This window comes from Antechinus flavipes, chromosome 2 (genome assembly GCF_016432865.1).
Source record: "Antechinus flavipes isolate AdamAnt ecotype Samford, QLD, Australia chromosome 2, AdamAnt_v2, whole genome shotgun sequence".
In the NCBI taxonomy this organism is placed as follows: domain Eukaryota; kingdom Metazoa; phylum Chordata; class Mammalia; order Dasyuromorphia; family Dasyuridae; genus Antechinus; species Antechinus flavipes.
The window spans coordinates 529,878,038-529,903,141 of NC_067399.1; the positions used below are offsets into that span (position 1 = coordinate 529,878,038).

Sequence of the window (25,104 nt, forward strand, 5' to 3'; positions counted from 1 at the left end):
ATGTTTAATTAGTATTCTCATGATCTTCATTGTTTTATTGTAGCCAGTAATTTTTTCTGATTGGTCACCCTTTGTCAGACAAAATGATGTAGTATTTTCAGAGCTGTTGGTTTGTTTTTGTTGTAGGATGCCTATAAGAGTCAACCATCCAATTGTTTTATTTAAAACTATTGTTGCCCTTTTTCATACATTGCCTTTATTTCCAAGTATATGTGTTCCCTACCTCCGCCACTCCGAACCAATTCTTGCAATAAAAACAAAAGGAAAAATAAAATCCTGCAGTCCAGCAAAACATCAGCTGAATTGGACATTGTGTGCAGTATTCTAATCTAAACCCAGAATTCTCTGCAAAGATGATGCATTTTCTTATTTTTGCATTAGAGTTAAGTTTGATTATTATAATTACATAGAACTGAATTTTTTTCCCCTTTCGTACTTAAATTTCAACAACCATTTGTTGAACATCTACCATGTATAAAGCATTGAGCTAAGTATTGGTGTTTCAAAGATGAAATAAGTTATAATTGATACCCATATGGAGCTTAAATCTAATAGGAGAGATTAGATGTATATGCAAATAATTAGAAGCTCAAATAATATACTTTGAAACATTGGCAGATAAGAGAAGATAGTTTTCCTTGAACAGAAAAGGGAAGAAAAGAACATAGAGTTGGGCATTGCAGATGGATTTGTTTGTGAGCAATTTGGGAACAGAAAAGGAGAAAACACTAAATCCTGGGCCTAGCTTTTACACATGTCTGAGAACATCTGTGTCTTTGTCCTGTCATATCAGGAGGTTTCACACATACTGAAGGATTTCACCAGCTGTAAATCTACAGTCAACAGCTAATTCTCTGTACGGAACAAATAGTGGCTGAAAGCCTGGAGATGTTAATGCCCCCTTTTTTTTTTCCTCTGGAATTTCTATTCGTGCTTTGAAAATTATCTTTGACGTGCCACTTTTTTCAGAGTCTGTTTTCCCAGCTGTGGAAAAGTCTGTTCTATTATACAGGCAATGTGGAATAATGGGAAGAGCCTTCATCATGGAGTCAGTTCTTCAGATCCTGGCTCAACCACTTTCTCTAAGTGTCATCTTAGGCAAGTCCTCAGCAAACCTGAGCTAATCATACTTGCCTTGGATAGCTCAACAAAGTTTTCGGAATAATGATGTTAATTGTCATTTCCATGGCTACTTATGAAACATATTCCTTGTAACATTCCTGTAAAAAAGATGGTTCATTTCAGGATAAAATAATTTCATACATGTGGAACTTTTAATGAATTGTACAGCACCATTCAATTTGAAAATATTAATATAGAATATTAAGGTATTAAAGCTTGAAATAGCATAGAGACTTTTGGTACACTCTGTGTTATATGCTGAAAACACTAGTACCAGTATTTGCTATTCATGTTCCAGCTGCAAATTTTAGCCATTTAGGTTTGTGGTTCTCGTTTTTCTTACCTATATTGTTTGTATTCAGAAATAATGCCATAATAATCACACTGTCTAGACAGACCATGTTTATTAGACTCTTAGATGCCATTTGTTTCCATCTAAAAAACTGGTACAAATGGTCTTAGTAGTTTTCTTTTTGTGATTTAAAGATTACTGACTAAAATAGTGTTTACGTCTCTGGAAGAATAGGAGAAATTCATTGGTATTTATTAAGGCTGCCCTAAATTTTTTAAATTTAAAACTCTTGGGTATTTAATATTCTATCATATCTTGATATTATTATCTTGTCTCAGTGTCCAAAAAATCCTGCATACTCCTTCTCTCTATTGTCATGGATTAAAACCCTTCCATACCTTTAGCATGGTATTTGTCACATTTGTTTTTATTGTTCAGTCATTTTAGTCATATTTGACTCTTTGTGACCTCATTTGGAATCTCATACTGTAATGGTTTGCTATTTTCTTCTCCAAGTCATTTTACAGAAACTGGGACAAACAGATTTAAGTTACTTGTCCAGGACCACACAGCTAATATCTAAGACCAGATTTGAAATCAGAAAGATGAGTCTTCTTCACTCTAGGTTCAGCAATCCTCACCAGCCCCATCTGGCACATGGTTGGTGCTTAATAATCTCTTGCTCATTTGTGTGATTATTGGTGGTATTTATGAATTACTGAGACTAGGGAGTGGGAGAGGAAACTATCTTTTGGCCTTTCTGCTATTGAGTTAAGTAGATAAACCAAATGGGTCACTACTCAAAACCTTTGCAGCTTAGGTCTCCAAACCTTTCAGTTGAAACTAGAGTTACCACAATAGAAGCCAAAAAATTTCAGCTGTTGATTTTACAGTCTGATAAATTGAGTACTTTTTAATGCTGCCTTCTTAACAACCTGTTTGTTTTATACTTGCTTTTTTTTTTTTTTTTTAATTGTAGTACCTGTTTTAAAGTGATGAAGACTCATTGAGTTTCTTCTCAGCTTACATAAACTGAGAGAATTTTGAGGAAAGTGTTTTTCCTTAGGACCACTTTAAATGAATAATGCTGATGCCATTTTGATTATACCACCGTTCCTAAATTTGCCTCTAGCTACAAAAGATTAAGAGCAAATCTCAAATGTTCTTTATCCCAAATAAACTCAGGGTACATTTCCTTGGCAGCAACTAGTTTCAATCAAAACAGTCACTCAAAGAATGTGTGACATTGGATTGATAAAATCATCTTCTTAAGTTCAAATTTGATCTCAAATACTTAACTGTTTGCCTCAGTTTCTTCATCTGTAAAATAACTTGAGAAAGAAATGGCAAACCATTCTAGTATCTCTGGCAAGACAATTCCAAATGAGGTTATGAAGAGTTGGATATGATTGAAAATGACTGAACAACAAAAAAGGCTAAGATAAATGCTTGTTAATTGATCTAATTACTTTATATTCAAGGATTGAGGCATAATTTCTTGGTTGTTATTTCACATTTAGTAGAATTCTAAGGGAAGTACCTGTACCCTTTATGCAATTATCTTTCTTCTAAAACATTAAATAATTATAACCAGTTATTTCAGGAACCATTTATTCAAAAGCTGAAGGTCTCATTGCCTTAGATTCTTTCATCTTTCTATTTTTATATTTATTTGTCTTGAATTGCGGCTGTAAAAGCTTTATCAGCCAATCTTTTGACTCTTATAAAGGTAAATAAGCCGGGAAACTGGTGTTGTGCTGCTTTCGTCCCTCAGTGAGTTGTGTCATGAAGGTGCAGCATTCCCTACCACCACTTTTGTACAGGATGTTTAATTTATTTCTTCTCACCTACCAGAATAGGGGAGTGATAGTGGGTTATCTTCTTAAAAGCATGTTTTGGTCATGTGTTCAAGATGCCCAGAGTATTAAGTAGGATTTGAATAGTCTGTCCTATACAATATATCAATATACTTTTGGAGCCATCCTAACTCCCATTCTCTGCATATAACTTAACTTTTTTTTTTTAATCAAATGGAGGCAGGTGGGTATATTGGAATGGGGAAGAACTGACCATCTCATCTTCTTTAAAATTCTTCTCCAGTTGCTTTCTTTTTCACCAGCTGGAGCAATCCTAGCATCATGACTCTAGTAGACTTACATTGCCTTTTCAAAAGGCAATTCTATCTCTAGAACTTGGTAAGGTGCATTTAAGGAAAACTCTGGTAATTAAGCAGATGGCACAATGCAGTTGGGTCAAACTCAGATGGGAACAAGGGTCACTAATCCATAAGTAAGGACCTCTTCAGGCCACATGTTATATGATTTAGTTTTTTAAAATATAATGTTATCTATTGTAGACAATTTGTATTTTTTGTTGTATTTTTTTTTTTTTTTATTAAATATTTCCCAATTACATTTTAATGTGGTTGAGGCTTCCCTTGGGAGTTCCTGGGCTGCAAGTTTGACATTTTTGGCAACAGAGAAGTTCTGAGTTCAAATCCTGTCCTAGACACTTATTTAAATATATAGTATGTCCCAAAAGTCTTAGTGGAGTTCTATTATTAAAAACTTGAAAAACTACATTAAGACTTTTAGGAGAACACACATAGACACACACACACACACACACACACACACACACATACGTGCGATATGTGTTGTGTATAAACATATTACATGGATGTGACTGAAAAATGACTGAACAACAAATATAAATGTATGCATATACAAAAATACTGATTATGTAAATGTGTGCGCGCGCGCGCGCGCGTGTGTGTGTGTGTGTGTGTGTGTGTGTGTGTGTGTGTGTATAAAACAGCCTTCCTTTGCTTTTACAAAGAATCCCAGAGTGATACTTTGCTGGAAAGTAAAAAATATGACAAGTCCTATAGACCTGGAAACACTTTTATTATAGAGTAAGTTCCATCTTTTTGTGAATTGATGCAAAAAAAAATCAGTGGAACCAGGAGATCATTATACATCGCAAAAGCAACATTGCACGACAATCAACTGTGATTGATTTAGCTCTTCTCAGAAATGCAATGATCTAAGACAATTCCAAAAGACTCATGAAGAAAAATGCTCTCCACATTCAGAGAAAGAACTAATAGAGTCTGAATGCAGATAGAAGCATACTAGTTTCATTTTATATTTTTCATTTTTTTCAAACTCATTGTTTTGCAGACTTTCTTTCAGAACATAAATAATACAGAAATATGTAATTGTACATGTTTAGCTTATATCAAAGCTTCTTAAACTGTGGATTGTAACCCCATATGGAAGTCTCCTAATTAAATATAGGGGTCATGAGATTATGATTTATTATCAGTAATTGTTTGATTTGTATACTATTTTATATACCTATATACTTGAGGTTGCATAAAAGTTTCTCAGGCAAAAAGGAGTTATGAGTGAAAAAAGTTTAAACAGCCCTGCTTATATCAAATTGCTTACTGTCTTAGGGAGGAGGTAGGATAGGAAGGGAGGGGAAAATTAAAATTTTGTGGAAAACGATTGTTAAAATTTGTCTTTATGTGTAATTAGAAAAATAAAATATTATTTAAAAAGGGAGGAGGGGAACGCCATATCTGGGTTTACCTAAGTTATTAAAGGCTTTTCACTAGGTAGCTTCAGGGTAATGACTTTTTTGAGCTCCCAGAGTCCATACGTTTAGATAATTAGGTTATGATAGGAGTTGGTTGTTAATGATGTTATATTTTACTCCTCTATCCATCTCTGCTTTATCCCCTGTCATCTGTAGAAAAATCTCAGCCAGGCTACACAGGAGCAACAAAATCTGTCTGAAAAGTTACAAGATGAGACAGACCAGAAAGAACAATTGAGGAGGTTGAAGAATGAAATGGAGAATGAGCGATGGCAACTGGACAAAACCATTGAGAAATTACACAAGGAGGTAAGGAAGCCTACAGGGCAGGAAGCATTATGGAGATAAGTGATTCCTACATAGTAAAAACCCACCTTGGACCCTCTCTGTGCTAACTAGATGGAGGGTTTTCAAATCAAATTAACATACATTTATTAAGCACCTTCTACATGCCGGACGGCGTACTAAGCTCTAGGAGACAAAAAAATGGCAAAAGTAGACCTTATCCTCAAGGAGCTTACATTCTAATGGAGGAGACAATGTAAACAACTATGTAGAACTGTGTGTGTATGTATATGTGTGTAGAGTGAGAGAGAGAACAAGAACAGGATAATTTGGAGTTAATCTTAAAGAAATCATTAGTTTCAAAGTTAACTCTTAGGAAGTAAGTACATTGTCAACTTTGTATGCTACACTTTCCCTGTTGCCTTCTCATCCTTTATCTTCCTCAGTTTCCTGCTCCATAAAATAAAGATTTGGAGGCTAAGTGAACTCAAGACTCTTTTTCGCCTTGAAAGATTTGCATTTTATTTTTTGAATTAACACTCCTGTTGGTGTTAAGAATGTCCTTGTAGCATTGGTTCTGAACTCAGGAGTAAGACTTCAACTCTAAATAGGTAATTTTTTAATGAGATGAAGTTTATTCATCATCAGAACTGCACAAAATGAACCAAGCAGATGTCCTCTGGGGGATTACATCAAAAGCATTTTTTCTTCAAAGAAGGTGACCTTCAACCTACATGTTAACCTCTGCCCCAGGCACTTTGCAAAGGCTTTTAGAAAAAAGAATTGTCCTATTTGGGAGGGACAAGGTAAATTCGGCTGTATATCAGATCAGAGAATTTAGAGCCATAGTTTTCTCCTTTAATTGTCTTTGCATTTCGGCAAGCTCCCTGCAGATTTTTCAAAAAGATCCTAGTCTAAATTCTTATTTTATAGATTGAAAAAAAAAATTAGCCCAGAAAGAGCCCTGAACTTGCCCCAAAACACACAGTTTGTAGTAGTGATTAAGCTGAGTCTCAAACCCCAAGTTTTTTGATGCCAAATCTTATTTTTTTCCACGAGACTACCTGGACCACTTAGGTAAAACAGGAACCAAAAGTTGGATTTCCTTACAACTTTAACCTCTTTTTATAGTTTATCTTCCCCTGTTAAAATCCTTTGAAGACAGGCCTACTATGCTTGTTCATTTCTATTATCCCTAGTATGTAATAAGTGCTTAATAAATGTTTCTCTTTGTTTCTTCATGTGTATGTCTTTCTATAGATGGCTGACATCGTGGAGGTTTCACGGACATCAACTCTGGAACTCCAGAACCAGCTGGATGAATACAAGGAGAAAAATCGCCGGGAGCTTGCCGAAATGCAAAGGCAATTAAAGGAGAAAACTATGGAGGCTGAAAAATCCCGTCTGACAGCCATAAAAATGCAAGATGAGGTAATGGCTAGTTGGTTCCCATGGTTAATCCTTGAATCAGAAATACACTTCTGATGTCTCAAAAGGATAGATTTTTCGTACTGCTTTGGGCATCAGGCTCATACTTTGATGTTTACATAAGAGAGAGGAATTTTTAGGATTCAGAGGTGATGTATTTTGTCATGTGATTAAAAATTTCCGTTTTATCCAGTAAGCATTTATTAAGCACCTATTAAATGTCTGGTGCTGTGCTAGGGGCTGTAGGATAAAAAGAAAACCAAAATAGAGTAGGGAACTTGGAATCAGGAAAATCTGAGTTTTAACCCAGCCTCAGATATTTAGTTCTTGTGTTATTCTGTGCAAATCACCTTCCTTCTCTTTGTTGCATTTTTTTCATCCATAAAATGGAGCTACTTATACCTGTAGCTTCAGAGAATTAGGGGCAGTTAGCTAGGTGATGCTATGGAGAGAGTGCTGGGCTAGGGTTAGAAAGGGTTTGAGTTCAAATCCAACTTCAGATACTTCCTAATTGTGTAACCCTGGGCATGTTATTGAAACTCTATTTGCTCAGTTTCCTCATTTGTAAACTGGGGACAGTAATAGCACCTACATCGAAGGGTTGTTGTTATGAAGATCAAATGAAATAATAATGATAAAGTACTTAGCATAATCCTGACACATTATGGATGCTTTATATTAACCTTTATTATCATCATCAGCATCATCATAATTAATTATGAAAACCAAATGGGATAATGTTTGCAAGGTACTTTATTATCCTATAACTCAGAGCTTCAAGTATATTGCTCTTTATAGGTTAGCAAGATATAAAATGCAAGTTTCTACTTTGGTTTTGTTGTAGTTTTTGCATTGCTTTTCTACCTTTTGATTGTTGAAAACAAGATTTTATTTGATAAAAGTGGGGGGAAGAAGGTCACTCAGATCACTGCAATAATCTGGTATTAAATAAATACTAAATGCCCACAGGAACCACCAATTATGTATATTCACATACATGTACAAGGGTGTGTACACATACATACACACACACACAGACACAACCATCTTACTTTTCAGGAAAAAAAAAAGTTAAGTACAACAGGGACTCATGTGAACCAAAGAAATTAGCTTTATGTGATCTTATGACCTAGTATCCCCAAAGTGTCCTATAACTATAAAAATCTAAAAGTTCTTAAAAGTCTCCAATTTTGGTTGGGCTGTAGGATTCTTTCTAGCGACAGAAAATTTTAAAGAGTAGATTTTTATGGATGAGGGAAACTCTAGAGGTCATCTGTAGTTCACTACTGCTAAAATCTTTTTGGAGTATTTTTTTTTAAGAATTCCCTTTTTTCACACTGAAAAATTTTCTTGGACTCCCGCATCAGGGCAATTGCAGTTTTTGTATCCATTCATTGTGGGAAAAACCATAATAAAGAAAAGCCATTCTGAAAAAGGTCATATTTCATTCTGAAGGCCAGAAAATACTCTCCCTACTCCACCCCACTTCTATTAGGCACAAATGAAGCATTGATAATATAAAACTACTAATACAAAACCCTTTATGCATCCTTTTGTTGGACCTAAATAAAACCCAAATGACAATACTTGGTGAGCATATGGTTTATGGAACTCTTTCAATAACACCATGGCCCCCACAAATTTGGTGTCCATGGTTTGAGAGCCACTGATCTGATCTAGTGCTCTCATTTTACAGATCAAGGACCTGAGACCAAACAAGGTGAAGTGACTTATTTAGAGTTACTAGTGAGTGGTTGACTCTTTCTACCATGCCAAGATGATTCTATGGAACATCTTAAACATCCCTAAGTGCTTTCCAGACCCTCAAGTTTATTTTTAAGAGCACAAGCTTACTACTCCCTCCCTCCCTCCTTTCTTCCTTCCTTCCCTCTCCCTCCTTCTCTTCTTCCCTCCCCTCTCCTTCCCTCCTTCCCTCCCTCCTTTTCTCCCTGCCTTCCTCCCTTCCTCCCTTCCTCCCTCCCTCCCTCCCTTCTTCCCTCCCTCCTTTTCTTCTTTCCTTCCTTCCTTCCTTCCTTCCTGCCTTCCTGCCTTCCTGCCTTTCTTCCTTCCTGCCTTCCTTCCTCTTATCTCCTTCCTCCCTCCCTCCTTCCCTCTTGTGTTCTCCCTCTGTCTCTCCCTTTCTTCTCCCCCATCTCTTTCTCCCCACTCTCTCTCCTTCTATCTCTATGTTTGCCTGCCTCTGTCTCTGTCTTTGTCCCTACTCTGACCCCCTTCTGTCACTGAAAAAAGGCGCAGTAAAAGATACCTTTACTTCAAAAAATAAATTTGGAACTGTCAGCCAGTGCCATGAGCTTCATAGCAGGATCCCCCATCATGCAGATTCACATAAAAATGTGATAAGGGATGAAGTTGCTAAGCTGAGACTGGCATTAAAGTTTTCTCTTCAAAAAGCATTTTTGAAAACTTTTTATTCTGCAAATACTGTAGCTTGGTTAGTGTCTCACAGTTAGAGTCACAAGCATCTGCCTTTAAATCTGGCCTTTGACCTCCACACCTACCAGCTATGTGACTGTAGGCAAAACATTTAGTCTCTGACTCTCAGGCAGTTCTGTAAGACTAAATTATGACTAGGTTGTGATTGGTGTTAGGTATTCTTAATACCAATGAAATCACATGACCTTTGCATGTTTAGTTTTCATTTCCACAGAAAGGGGGGATATTCTTAGGTATTTCATCTGAGCATCCATAATATTCTTTTTAAAATAATTTTTAGCCAACAATTATCAAGCAATTTTCTTTTACTTCCCTCACATTTCTCCTTATCCACTGGGAAAAAAAAAGCTAGAAATAAAGACGGAGACTCTGTATCTGTGATACAGTCAAGCAAAAGAAATTCTCACATGGGTAACAACCAAAAATTTGTTTCTTATTTTGCATATTAGTCCATCATCTCTCTTTCTTGCATTGGAAAGCATTATTCTTTATCAGTCTTCTGGAATCAGAGTTGATCATTGTTGATCAAAGAATTTTTAAGGCCTTTAAGAATTGTTTATTTTTATAATATTGATATTAAAGTATAAATTATTCTTCTGGTTTCAGGGAAAAAAAAAAAACTCCAGACAAAACATAATAGAGTGGCTTCTGACAATACCATAAATTCAGCATCCCAGGCCTCTTGAATGTGTTTCATATTGCCTGTTATTGGTGCTAAGCAGGCCTTAGTAATGTTTACCAGAGTTCTAAGCACCAACAGAAGGGAGCAGTGCTGGCTATTCTTAATGTACAAACATCTCAAGAACCTGCTATGGGTTTAGTACTAGGTTACAGGAACACCCTAACGGGCAGGTTTTCAAATATTTTTCAAATATTACCTACAATTCAGGTGCCAAGCAGCAGTTACAGAGTTGTAAGGATCTTAAAAAAACCAAAAACCCTGACATGACGGATCTTAAAAAAAACTTTGGTGTGTTTTCCTTGCTAATTGCCTTTTTTAAAGGCCTGAAAATTCTATTTTATTTCTTTTTTTGAGAATCTTTTAAACTTCTGAGGAAGGAAGAAGAGCTTGGCTATGCTTAGAAAACAAATTATTCTACCTTGGTCCCTTTTCTTTGCATTAAGTTTTTTTTTTTTTTCTTCTCTTATAATATATAACTGGTGAAGGGAAATGCCCAGTTAAGAGAATAGTTTTGTTTTATATCCTCAGAATGAATTATACAGATATTAAAATTGAAATGATCTCTTTTGTTTGAAGATGAGTTGTTGAAAAATTTGGTTTTGTTTCTCATCAGTCCATTTCCATATCTTTATTGAGTAACTACCATATGAAAGGAAGGAGTCTGTAGGAAAGATAAATAGGTAATATAAAACTGTATCTCACAAAAGAGGAAAAAACACTTTATTATAGAGATTTAGGACCCCCCCCCCAAATTATTTTATTTCTTGATTAATAATTCTTGTGGAAAGTTATTTTCAATGAACAAAAGCTATTTTTTTCTACCTTATATTATTATATTAGGGGAATATATTACATTAGGGGAAAAAAGAAACAATAATAAATATCTTAGGACCATCGAACCAATAAGATTTTTTTCCCCTCATTATCTTTAGCATGAATTCTGCATCTTTTAATCTTTTTCTTTCATTCTATTTGTAGTGTTTGAAAACATGGTATTTTGGGGTGAGTTTAGGTAAGGCCACTAAGGTCAGCCTGTAAGACACAGAAGAAATATGTTTTTAGGAAGGGATCTCCAGAGGAGTTCTCTATTCTGCTCAGATCCAGTTCATTTCTTTTCGATAAAAAGTAGCCCCTTTTTGGAAGTTTTTTTTCATGGATGCCTCTTCTAAACCGTTGGTTCAGTGCCATCTTGTGGGAGAAAAGTATACTGTGGCATTGGATAGCATAGTGATTTCTTGAAGGAAGCTGGAACTTTTAAAAAAAATTTCATTTGAACTTCTGTGTGTATTCTAACTTGTGTGTTGTGTTATGATGATATTTTCTTATGTTATTATTAATATTATTTTAGCATTTTTTAGGAAGATCATAATAAGCTCATAAATTTTGAGCTAGAAAGAATTTCAGAAGTTAGCTAGTTCAACCTCCACATTGTAGATAAGGAAACTGAGGCCTAGGGAATTTAAGTGACTTGCCCAAACTCACACAGTAAGCATCAGGGTTTAAAGATAGGTATTCTGATGCCAGAACAAATATTTCTTTTTCCACTGGCCTATCCTGGGATCTTAAATTGGAAGAGAGGTCTAATGATATTTTATAATAATTTATAATAAAATGATATTTTATAAATGAGAAAAATTAACCCCAGAAAATGAAGTAATGATTAACTCTGAAATAGAAAAAGAAGAGAGTTAGTGCTTATTGTTTGTGTATTGGGGATCTGGAAGGAGGTAACTACATAAATTAAAGATGGCCCAGGCTTGATCCATCTCCCAGAGATGCTATTGAGATTTAAGCCTGGTGTAATGTGTCTTCAAGCATTCTTACACTTCCATTTATTAGGTTCTCTTATTTTTTTTTTTTTTTTAAATTTCCTAGGGCCTAATGCTATACCTTGGCTGAATGAGATCCCTCTTGCCTTTCCATCCTTCAGGTGTTTCTTTCCCTTGCTTCATTCTAAAATTAATGACTTTTTTCTCACATTAAAAAATTAATCTGACAAAGATCTCCATTCCATTGATCTAATTGATTACCTTTCTAGAGGAATCTGGATATACAATGCCTTAATCCATAGTCAGCAGTTAGTCAACAAACATTTATTTAGTAATTATTATATGCCAGGCACTGTGCTCAGCACTGGGAGTACAAAGAAAGGTAAAAAACCCACTGTTCCTGTTTTCAAGGAACTCATCTTAATAATGAAAAAGACAACATCTAAATCACTTCTAAGATATACAGTATAGGTGAAGATAGTTTGAAAGGGGAAGGGGAAGCAGTTGGGAGAATTGGAAAATGCCTTCATAAGAATAGATATATAATGATAATGTTTCAGACAATCTTTAGAGTAGTGGGACATACATGTAAGGCAAAGGGGACTTTGTGATGTCATAGAAATCATCTCTCATATTACAAGCCATTGTAATAGACCACACTGAACTTCATTTTTCTTTTTTATAAAATATTTGCTTTATCTACTTCCTAGGTTTGTTAGGATTATATTTTATAACTTTAAAAAGTAATATGATATAGACATATTTTTTGGGGACATGCAATTTCATCATTGTAGGGAGCTCCCAGGGAGTATTTCCCTCTACCAGATAGATATAGATCTATACCTTCTTTATAATTTATAATATGAATTGCACAACGCACTGACAGGTAAAATGTGTTGCCCAGGGTCACATAGCTAGTTAAAGTCAATCTGAACCCAGGTCTCCTTAATTACAAAGCTGGCTCTATTCATTATTCTAGGCTGCCAGTCGTCATCTATATAAATAATAATGTAGTAATAAGTAGTGTTAGTAGTAGTAGAAATGACAATAGCAGTTGTGATAGTAGTAGTAGAAGGGAAGAGTGAGAGTACAATAGTAGCAATAATAGCAGTGGAAATAATAATGTATAGTAGTTGTGATAGTGTGATAGTGTTAGTAGTGGTAGTAGTAGCAGTAATTGTAATAATTGAAGGAGGAGGAGCTAAATGTAGGGGTGGTGGTTATACTAGTAATAGTCATAGTAATCAGGTATATATTTTTGTTTCCTACCTAGCACTGTAGAACATGTTCCTAGACACTTTGAGGATAAGGGGAAAGAATAATAAAGTGAAATCTTTTCCCTTATATTACTTTTCAGGTGTCTCTTAAGTTAATAAAGCAATAAATACATCTATTCTCTACCTTTTCTTTTTGGCACACAGTTAAGAACATGGACTAAAATGAGTTGGGGCGAGATGGGGGGGGGAGAGGTTGGAGGGAGACTGCTATAGACTGAAAGAGATCTTATCTCATATCCTTAGATATTTAGACACTAATTGCTTTAGTAGCCTTCCATTTTTTGGGAACGTATTGGGAGGATATCGCAATAAAAAAGTTGAGTTGTGTTGATGACAAGGATGATGCTCAATTCAAGAAATATACTTAGCATCCACTATATAGTAAGCGCTGTACTAATTAGATGCTAGATGAGATGCAAAGGTTTAGAAAAAATAATGTCTCTGTCTTCATGAAACTTAACAGTCCAATACAGATGTTCTTCACATGGTGTCCATGAACTTAAAAAAAAATCCTAACATTATGGCAACTGTGTTTCAATATCATTGGTTTCCTTTGTAATCCTGCATATTTATTGTATTCATTTAAAATCATTATTCTGAAAAGGTTCCACCTTCTTAGGGATCACCAGACTAATAAATAGATCCATGCTTCTCCCCAAAAAATCCTTTGGTCTGGTAGGATATGCATAACCATGATAAAATGGGGAGCAGTGGAATAGAGTGGAAAGAGCATTGGATTTGGAACATCTGGCTCGTTACTTACTATCTGTATTAACTTGGACCAGTCACTTATGTCTCTCTGAGGGTCTTTCCTTGTCTTGCAGAGAGGAATTTGGACTAATTGATGGCTTAGGCACCTTTTAGCCCTCAATCCTATGCAAACAATCAAAGAGATATGATCAAAGTGCTACATGAACTTCAAAGTATTGGGGAAAATCTCTCTCTCTCAGTGACTGGATAATTATTTCATCAAAAGAGAGTCACATATCAAAAGCTCCATCCATATACTGGTTTTTAATTTAGGTTTTCCTTTTTATTATAAGCTTAAACATCAACAGACATAAACATTGCCACATAGAACAGTAAAATAGCAATGTATATTAAAGTGTAACTTTTATTTTATTCAGTTTTTTAAAGTGTATATTAAATTAAGCACAAGAGTAACAAAATTGACTGTCCTTGTCTGTATTCCCTTTTGTTTTCCTTTGTGTATCTAAAAAAAAAATGTTCTTTTTTTTCTTCCATATACTATCATAGTTCATAATTTAATAATTATGATGTTTTGCAAAGTGTTTTACTAATATTATTTCTTTTGATCTTTATAACAACCCTTGGAGGTAAGTGTGCTATTATTATTACCCCCATTTTACAGTTGAGGAAACTGAGGCAGAGACATACCATAGATCACATAGACAGTAACTCTCTGAGGCTGGATTTGAACTTGGGTCTCTTTGCTCTGTTCATAATTGGAAGCTCCTTAGGAACTAGACCAAATAAGTAATTTTTGTACAGGAACAAACGACCCATTATAGACTTGAAGAGCGTGGCTGCCTTAATGACCAGAGTTCAGTCTTTCCATCAGCTTTCCATAGATCTCTTTCTAGGGATTCATTGTCTGCCTGGATTTTTATCTCATTAATAAGTTACCATCCCTTTTTCTGCAGATGCGCCTGATGGAGGAGGCGTTACGAGATTACCAGAGAGCTCAAGATGAAGCTCTCACAAAAAGACAACTTCTGGAACAAACGCTAAAAGACCTAGAGTATGAATTGGAGGCAAAGAATCATCTTAAGGAGGATCGCAGTAGACAAGTCAAGCAAATGGAGGTAGAGTTAATAATAGCTAACTTTTTCCAGCATTGTTCTAAGCACCTTATAATTATTATCTCCTTGGATTCTCACAATGACTCTGAGAGAGAGGTGCTATAATTATCCCCATTTTACAGGTGATGAAATAGAGGCAAACAGAGTTTAAGTGATTTGTCTAGAGTCATCTACCTAGTAGATATCTGAGGCCAGATTTGAACTCGGGTTTTTCTGAATTCATCCTCATGCCTCTCTTTCCTCTTCCGACTTGATGTTTTCATGATCAAAGGATGGTAGATCTTGGGGATGTTTCAAGGTTTTCCTTTAAACTTTTAAGCTACATCCATTTTCATTTCTCTGGAGTGGCTAGAATTTAGTGGTATCATTCCTTTTTAAGATTAAGAAAACTGGTGAGAGAGTGGGGAGTCACAGACTGATAGCACTGGAAGGACTTTAGAAATACTCCAGTAAAACTCCTTCATTTTAGATATGATAAAGCTGAGATCATGAGAGCTCGAACAACTTGCCTTAGATCAAACAGAAAGCTGTAGAATTCAGACTTAGAAGCCAGTTCCTGAATTTTGCATATCATCCCATGCTTTATTTTGGTTTCCTGTTTCTAATTAACCTTTTTTTGTTCATGTGTGATCCAGCTTTGTGGATATATACAGCATAATAAATGTGATATAACATAATTCTATAACTGCATATCAAGCACTGTGATTAGCATTATATTAAACATTTTTTGGAACAGGGCTTTGTAAAATAAACATCTAACTTGGACTCTATCCTTGGGGATTTTACTATTTTGGGGGAAGAGAAAAAATGAGCATATGAAACAGGTAACAGCATGTGACAATAGAAAATAAAGTCTTATATTCTTTTTCAAAATAAGTGTAAGACTTTCAGACAACCAAAAATACTTAACAAATAATGACAAAAATGCAAATCAAATCAGAAAATCTAAATAAGAATGATGCACTGACAGTTGTATAGTTATAATTTTAGAATCATCAAAACCATATTTAAAATAGCACAATGACACAATAGTGTCATTCAAAAGAATAGCATCATCCAATATGACAATGAGACTTGAGAAAAAGCTGGATTAAAATAAAACTTGGACCATACTAACAGAAGTTAAAATGTCGAGACGTTTTAGGAGGCAAATAAATGTTATTCAAGTACAGGGTCAAAAAGGATGAATTTGTAGTCAACATAATTCTTGAATCTGTTTTGCTAATATCTACTTTCTCCCATCTTCTTCAATGGCAAAGAAGCCATTGACATTTAGTGAATATTAATTCTGACATGACCAATTTCTCTAGATATGTCTCATAGGAGAGAGGATAATTTTTCTGTTCTCTTGAAATAGTTGAATTGCTAATAGGGTCCTAGCATGCTTATTTCTAGGAATTTGAGACCTCATTGTAAGATGAACAGACATTAACTCACATTATTGGAAGCTGAATGCCTTCTGCCCCGTGTGGCCATGTAATAAGCAAGTAAATTCAGAGGACACACATAATATCCACTGACCTGAACCAGGGAAACACTCCTATTCAACACATGGGCAATGGAAATTCTGAAAGGACTGTATCATTGACTCATGTCATCCTAGGAAAATTAAAATAGTATTTCCTTTTCTGAATACAGATGTTTTCATCGATATTTTTTTCAGTATAGTGAATGTTAAATGAATAACAATATGGATAAATCGAAGCAGTCATAGAATTAAAAGTGTATGCTTTTTAAAAATTGAACAAAATTTCAAGGAGGATCTCTTCTTCCATTTTAAACTGGAAAAAGAACAATTCTCAGAACCCCAACCAATGAGAAGAATATTTTGACAGTCAAATGACCTTATGAAGAGAGCTGGCCTATGAGGGAGCTAGCCAAGCTATCTTTCTCTGATTTGTACTTATTTCTATTTCCCTTGCATCTCTTCCATAAAAAACATAGCCACATAGGAATTATTTTTTAGCAGGGTGGATAACTGATTATCAGCTAAAGAGCACCTTCCATAAATTAGAGAGGGAGAATGGATGATAACTACATTTATAACTCAAAAATTGGTCTTGGTAGATGAACTTGGCCTTCCATCAGTCATATGCAGTTTACCTTTTGTGCATAAAGAGGAATCTCTAATTCTCAAACTATTGTGATCATCCTGGGAATAAAATTTTGTTATTTTGGTAGATCATTGATTATCTTCTCTGATGGATTAATCTGTCAGTAAGCATTTAATAAGTGCTTATTAGGTATATGTCAAGCACTGTGCTAAGCTCTGGATTCAGCACATCTATGCCATCTCATCATGTGCAAACTGTTTTCATGTTTCTCATCAAATACTCCATAAAGAGATCTACTTGCTGCTTACTTTTAAAAAAGTATCTTGGAAGTACTAGTGGACCATTTGGGATGCCCATTTGTTGTTCTTCATTCTCATAGTTGACTGACCCACCTCCTTTTCCCACCATTGATATTCCTCTATCATGTTTTTTACCCTCATTTCTTGCATGAAAATCATTGCCAGTAATATGCTGTTGCCTATTTATACTCAACATGTCCCCTTCTATTGTTGGTTGGGTTATTTGTAATATTCTTCTGAGATTATAGTGTTTCCAGGGACAATATTTATCCATAAATATTTCAGCACCTAAATCCAAGACTACCAATTACTTTCTTGCATCTGTGGCTCCAACTTAATCCAAACATTTAAAATAACAATGAACTGGTGACTAGAGAAAAGAAATAAATGCAAAAACCTAGCAATTTTGTATATTGAAATTTGCATTATTTTTCCCTTTCCTTTTCCCTCCCACCCACAAAACTTCTTTCAAGTGTATTTTCCATAACAAATAATGAATTAAAAAGTAAAACCCATCTCAAAAAACTTGGTGGATACTGATTTGACAACATTTGGTTAACTTTGAAACATGATCCAATACTCTTTTGAGTTCACTTAGAAGGAAAAAAAGGCCAAAGATATTCAAAGACTTTGCCTTCTCCTAGGGTTCTAGGAGCAATAGTAAGAATTGGTAAGTGGTACATTTTACACAAAATGAAACATTCAGAACTTCTTCCTGCATTTAGAAAACATTTTCTGAGTCTAGCATGAGTGTTTTAGGCCATGCATGAACCTTTTCATTTTAAATTAGTGGTTCATTGAGAATCGGTGTTTTGAGTACAGAAAATTTCACTCAGCTCTAGTCTTCTGTATTTTCTTTTTATCCTGCCCTCAGGTATCATGCCTTCACATATCTTTTCCTTTCACTCACATAGATAGCTGTCCCATTTTCATCTAGCAAAAACCCAGTTTAAATGGTTATATGTACATTTCTTCTTTTATAGGACAAAATTTTGCAGATGGAGATAGAACTGGATGAAGAAAGGAATAACTCTGATTTGTTGTCAGAGAGGATCACCCGGAGCAGGGAACAGGTACTGCAGTTGCTGAAAATGATGTTAACATGAATAAACCAAAAAGAGTGAGAAGTTTAAATATGAACGCTTGGCTAGAGCACAGGTGTTTAACCTTTTGTGGGTGTGCCATGGACCCATTTAGTAGTGTGATGAAATCTCTTGACTTCTCAGAATAATTTTTTTTTAAAAAGCTTTTTATTGACAAAACATATATGCATGGGTAATTTTTCAGCATTGACCTTTGCAAAAACTTCTGTTTCAACTTTTCCTCTCCTTTCCTCCACACCCTCCCCTAGATGGTAGGTAGTCCCATACATGTTAAATACGTTAAAGTATATGTTAAATACAATATATATCTACATATCAGAATAATGTTTTTAAATGAATAAGATTACCAAAAAAAAAAAAAAAACACCCCTCAATTTAGTTATCTAACTATTAAAAAAATTAAGCCAAAAAACTTTGTAGTTACAGGTTAAGACTTCTTGGGCTAGAGGAAAGTTTGTACTTTTGCAACTTGATCCAGTAACCCTTGATACTTTAAGCCAAAGGTGTTAAACATGTGGGCGATATTCTCATGTCAGATCAAAATGAGAAATATATAAAATAGAACAGACTATAGGTAATATTAAAATGTGTGTGTATTGTTGTTTTTAAGTCAATATATAGCCTGCAGGTTTAGTGGACACCACTGTTCTTAGTCATTTGGGGAAGAGTATAAAAATCACCTCATTTAGTAGCATAGAGTTTAGATTTCTCAAGAATTGAGGTAAGGAGTTAAATTATAGAAAAATCCCCTAGGCTACAAACTCCATGATGCTAGGGATCATGTCTTGTCTAAATTTTGTTCTGCTTCCATTTGGTTATTGTTTAATCATTTTCAGTCACGTCTAGCTCTTTGTAATCTCTTTTTTTGGAAGATTTTCTTGGCAAAGATGCTGACGTGATTTGCTATTTCCTTCTCAAGCTCATTTTATAGATGAGGAAACTGAGGCAATCAGGGTAAAGTGACTCATCCAGGGTCAGATAGCTAGTAAGTGTCTGAGGTCACATTTGAATTCAGGTTTTCCTGACTCAAGACATGGCACACTGAGCCATCTAACTACATATACACATAAGTTAAATATAACATTTCATCTACTTCTTTTATTTTAATCACTATCACAGTTCACAAATCCCTGTGTCTTAGTAAACAGTCTTCATGAGTTTCTATGGCTTAAAAACAGTAATGAATTAGTAATCAATCTTCTGTTAATGATCCTTTCTGAAATTAACAATGCTTGTCCTTAGTCAGTAGATACACATTCCTTACTGACCTTTCTTATTGGCCCCTCCAACACATAGGACTTACCAGTTGTTCTTTTTGGCATTGACTTCTTGAACTCAGAATTACCTTCACACCATGTTGAGGCATCAAAGTAGGGTTTTTAATAAAGGCCTTTGCCCAAATTACTTGCTTAACACAGGCATGCTGAATAAAATTTGAAATCTTTGGCTATATATGAGGAGAGGACTTGATAATGTTTTATAATGTTTCTGAGAGTAATTCATTTTTCAGGTATGGGAAATGATGGGGTTTACCTAGCATCCTACTAGATGAATCACAAAATGATTCATTATGATTTAGTATCGATATGGACAGAAAAAGAACTTATAGATATTTTAACATAAAATGTTGAGTTCAGGCAAGGCAAATTGATGGGAATTTGCCAATGTGCCTGAGTTTTGTTGGTTTCCATTCAGTCCTTCAATTCAGTAAATGTTTATCAAGTGCTAATTATGTGTGCAGGGTGCAACAGTCCTAGAGTTACAAGGGTAAAAATATAACAGTCTTATTTTTCATTCTACAATCCTTAGTACTTACACCTATATTCTTTAGTACACACACCTTAGGTGGACAGTCACAATAGGGAACAACACTGGGGTCAGAAAGATCTGAGTTCAAATAACTGTGTGCACAGCTTCCTTATGTGTAAAATGAGGCTAATAATATCACTTACTTTCTAGATTTCTTGTGAGAATCAAAAGGGGGAATAAAGCCCTTTGCAAACCTTAAAGTGAGTGTTTTAGAAATGGTAGTTATTATTATTCATGTTGGCCCCCTGTGACTGGCACCTAATTAGCTTTAGAATTACTCTAAGTAACAGGAATTTTTACCTTGGGTCTGTGAACTTGTATTGTTTTTTAAATATCTTGACTGAATATATTTTTAAAAGACATGTTAAATATCTTTTAAAATATGTTTAAATATCTATTTAAAAATATCTTAAATACCTTTTAAAAATATTTAAAAATATCTTTCAAATATCAAAATATCTAAAATATTTTTATTTTAACGTATTTGGTTTCCCTTGTCCGCCTATGTATTTTAAACAAAAATCTGCAGGGTGGCCATAAACTTCACCATTCTGCCAGAAGTCTTTATGACACAATAGAGGTTAAGAACTCCTTATCTAAATAAAGTGAATGCTTTTGGATAATAGCACTGGTAGCCTCAGGTTATAGATATAGTAACTACCATGATAACTTGTGTTTTTCTAGTGCTATACTGTTACAAAGTTCTTTGTCTATCTCCTTAGACTGGGCTCCTTGAGAGCAGGACCTGTTTTTTTGCCTTTTTTTATAACCCATATCTTAACAGTGGTGGGACAGTGAAGGAATTTATTACTAAATGCTTGTTGATTCTCTTGTCTTATCTTGGTTAATACTTCAATTGCTTCTGTGAGTTGTATATTCCACAGATGTTTTTATCATCACTTCATAGGTAAAGAAATAGGACCTCTGAACAGTTAACGGCCCAGCTTACTCTAGAAATCAGTCAGGATTAGGATATAGAACTCTGAATCCCAGTCCAATTCCCTTTCCACTTTGCCATGATTCTTTTTTATACCCTAGAGCTTAGTATTGTTCTTGGTACACAGTAAGTGCTTACTAAATGTTCAATGATTGATATCTCCTACAAAGGCAACTTTCTGTGAAAGCACTTCCTGACGTCTAAAAGTATTCTCTATGTGGATTAACAGATGTCATTAAATTTTTTAGGGACACAGATGATCAGAGATTGATAAAGTTGCCTTTCTATCTATCTCTCATGGTTACCTTGAAATTTCTGAGACTGGTTACAAAGAAAAGAGGGACTCTTGTCATCTGTTTGCTCCTCAGTGCAAAGGAGACTTCTTCTCTGTGGCCCTTCCCATGTTGAATCATTGTTTATGTCCATCCATGCATTTCAGACCTGTGCCAACAGGATTCCTCTTGTGAGCTGTACTAATTTAATGAAGTAACTAAGTGAAAACCCCAAACCACTCAATTGAGGAAATCCAAACATAACATAATAGAACAAATGGAATTTTTACTGTGATTGAGAGTGTCTTAAGTTCTTATGACAGTGCAAAGAACACTTTGGTTTTGACTTCCTTCTAGAATAGATCGTGGTAATTTACATTTATTGGATATTTTAAGATTTACAAAGTGCTTCCATAATAATCCTGGTAAGTAGTTTAAGTGTTATTAGCTCTATTTTTATGTTTGATGAAACTGAAGTTCAGAAAAATACATGCCTTGTAAAGGCCACAGTTAACCCTATATCAGCTGACCTACTTTGGCTTAGCATGTAGTTTAATATTAAATGCGAATACCTTTTAAATGCTGGAACTAGAATTAAAAAAAAAAAAAAGAAAGGAGAAGGGAGGATGAGGGGGTGCAGATGAAATTCAGTAAAAGAGAAAAAAATCCACAGAAAAGATATAAAATCTTCAGACTAGAACAGAAGAAATTTCAGGAGGGGCCAAGCAGGACCATTTTGTTACTATCACTTTCAATTTAACATATATTATAAAAACACACTATGTGCAGAGGAAGCAGGAGAAATATGGAAGCAAATGCAGATTAGCAACAATATAATAAAAAGTTGTTTAAAAATAAATTTATTTAAGCACAGATGATATAACAGGTGACAGTTTCATAGGCCGTTCTTTCTTCTATTTTTTATTAAAATGTTCATGTTTATTTCTGTTGGTCAAGTTCATAATAAAAAATGAATTTTTTAAAAAAGAAGCCATAGATTCGGATTTTTTTTAAAACAAATGGGAAACTGAGAGCAGACTATTGCAAAGGCATCAGTTTTTCCCTCCTTCCATGAATATGGAATATCTGTGCTCACTTTGTTTGACTAGAGCCAGGTGACCAGAAATTCTAATTAATTGGAGATAAGTTTTCCAGACAGCTAGAACACTTAGATTTTCCTTTCAGATCTGACTAATGTTGGCATGAAGGCATGGATTGAAATTTTGTCCAGATGAGTTCATTTCCCAGAACTTTTTACCTTTCCAGAGTCCTCTAAATGGAGACAAAGTTTGCTTTCTCAGCTAAGGATATTTTCCCCCAGAAAGGTTTCTGATGTGCCTACTAGGGCCAAAGAATGAATTTATTCAAATGTTGAAAAGCAGCCATTTGACTCATTATTTAGATTTTTAAAAATAGCTATCATCTATTTGGTATTCTAAGGTCTACCAAGCACTTTATCAGTATCATCTCATTTATTCTCATAACCAGCAGGGGAGATAGGTGCTATGATTAGCCACATTTACAGATGAGAAAACTGAATTGAACAAAGGTAAAGTGACTTGCCCAGGTTCACATGGTTAGTATATATCTGAAGGTGAATTTTAACTCTGATAGGTCTGACTCTAATCTAGCTCTCTATCCATTGGGCCAAACAAATTTTTTCCCTTCATCCTTCCATATGTATGTCTCTTCTTCCCTGGCTGAAAAACTTCAATATACCTTCTACTGTTCCTGACTTGGAGCTTTGAAAGATTTGCTACAGATCCTATGAAGATACAGACTCTGCATTCAGAAGACCTGGGTTCAAAACTTACCTCTGTAACTTGCTATCTCTACCTTTATGGGCTTCTGTAGACTGAACAGTTTGGACTATTCAGCTACAGAGGTCCCTTCTAGCTCCAGATCTGTTCCTAAGATTCTATGACATATTTTACCTTTAAAGGCTATATATCAAAATCTGTGACTTGGCTGCTCTTTGTTTAAGGAGAAAGATTTGGGGCCCAATAGCATTTGTAACCATTTAGAGCTTATAGCTTACTTTTGATAAAAGTTGCAAACTTTGAAAAGAAAATCCATTTCAGTGCTTTTCCAAATATGCTCATTATGTGAGTTCCCTGGATCACCATGCATTTTGCTTTTATATATTTTCAGTGTCAATGAATGCAAACAGTTAATAAAACAGCTATGCTTAAGAAGAGAAATTTTCTGTATGCAATGGAGACCAGAAAGCCCCAGCCCAATGGAAAGATATTCATCCAGTCCTAATCACTTGGCAGGCAGAATGAAAAATACCAACCCCAAACCGTCGGGTGGCTTCCGAGTTCTTTCCAGGAGCCTAGAGAGGCTGCCCAGTTGCCATGACAATCACAGAGTCAATACAGGCGGATAAAGTTGCTGGAGCTGCCACAGTCACTTTCCAGAAAGTGATCCCGGGGGTCTGGCACACACCTGCTCCTCTGTCAGCACCAGGTGGCCAAGGCCAGTAAATGAGAATGTGGAAATGAAGTCTCCCCCCTTGCAATGAATGAAGGATCAAAGTTTTTATTAACTTTATCCCAGCCTCAAATCTGCCTCTTGTTGAGTCAGCTGCTTGAAAAACCTGGTGTGTGCAGTCAGTTAATGTTCTTTTTTTATTCCCCTTCATGATCAGGTATCGTACACAATATTGGTAAGAAGTGTAAATTTCCTAAATTCATTGTGGCCCAATAGTAAACACAGGTGATGGGGCTAAATATTGTTATTAGTGATCATAAATATTTCTGGCTTTTCATTAGCCAAATATGCAGCTGCTTTTAATCCTGAAAGCTGGCACAGGCCACTGGTGCCTCTGAAATGAAACCTAGATGAATCTGATACTGTTATTTCTCATCATAATGCATGGTGTTTAGCATACTTTAAATCCAGCTGTGATAACTGTTGCCTTAAGCTGCAGTTGTTTTATTCTTTTTAATTTAACTAGGTTGTTTTTAGCTCAAAATATTCATTGCTTTAAAGGGGGGGAGTAAACAGAGCACAAAGGACTGAGCATTAGAGAAGAAGCAATATGAGCTCTTCCAGCCAGGGATTCTTGCTCTTGTTGAGACAATGGGAGAAAAGTGGGCCAAAAGATGAGGCAGACATGGAGCTAGTTTAGTATCAGAAGGCAAGGATTTTTGGAGCAGGCCCAGGTCATTTGACCTACCCTAAGTTATTGGTCATTCAGTTCTGAGGATGCCCACATTATTGTAAAATGCATAGCCCTCTATTATGTACTGTCTGTCAGAATTCATCGCTGCAGGATGGAGTTCATTTCCTGGTGTTGTCCTGGACTCACTACCCCAGAATGCCAGAAGAGAAAGGATTCTGCACCAGGCAAGACCAGTTGGGAAGGCTTTCTGTTCTGCTAGTTGCATCTGTGACTTACAGAAGATTTGTGATGTCTCCCAATTTGTGCCATACTAGCTTTATGTGTATTATTATGTCCTGAGATCCTCAGTGAACTTATCTTTCTGCTCTAAAAAACCTCACTTGGAAAACTCAGCTCTAAATTTGTGGCAGCCTCCATAGACAATAAGACCAGAAGTGAGCTAATCATTTCTTTCTTACGCGCATGATCTTGAATTTTATTAACTCCTTTCTGATTTTTCTATTTTGTTCCATTCTTAGTTTAGATTCCGCAATAAAGATACTTCTGTCATCATCATTCTATTGCCCTATGACCCTTTGCCATACCTGATGTATCAAACACCAGCCATTGACTCTGTCTGCTCCTGCGTCATATAATACTCCTGTAGAAAGACAAGGAACTTGCAAACTTGTGAATTTGCCACTGTGAAATCATGCTTTCTAACTTCAATGGGGTCTTTGTAATCATGTAGCAGCACTTTTATTCCTTTTTTGTTGTTATGTGGAATCC

The 25,104-nt window shown here is 35.3% G+C and overlaps 1 protein-coding gene across 1 annotated transcript in view; it reads left to right on the top strand.

The window, feature by feature from the left end:
- Positions 1-25,104, top strand: part of CGNL1 (cingulin like 1) — a 207,026-nt gene that overhangs the window by 169,023 nt on the left and 12,899 nt on the right. Inside the window, exons 11-14 of the mRNA XM_051980721.1 lie at positions 5,174-5,326; positions 6,563-6,733; positions 14,577-14,738; positions 18,072-18,161. Of these exons, the coding sequence (XP_051836681.1) occupies positions 5,174-5,326; positions 6,563-6,733; positions 14,577-14,738; positions 18,072-18,161 (576 nt within the window). The remainder of the gene's footprint in view (positions 1-5,173; positions 5,327-6,562; positions 6,734-14,576; positions 14,739-18,071; positions 18,162-25,104) is intronic.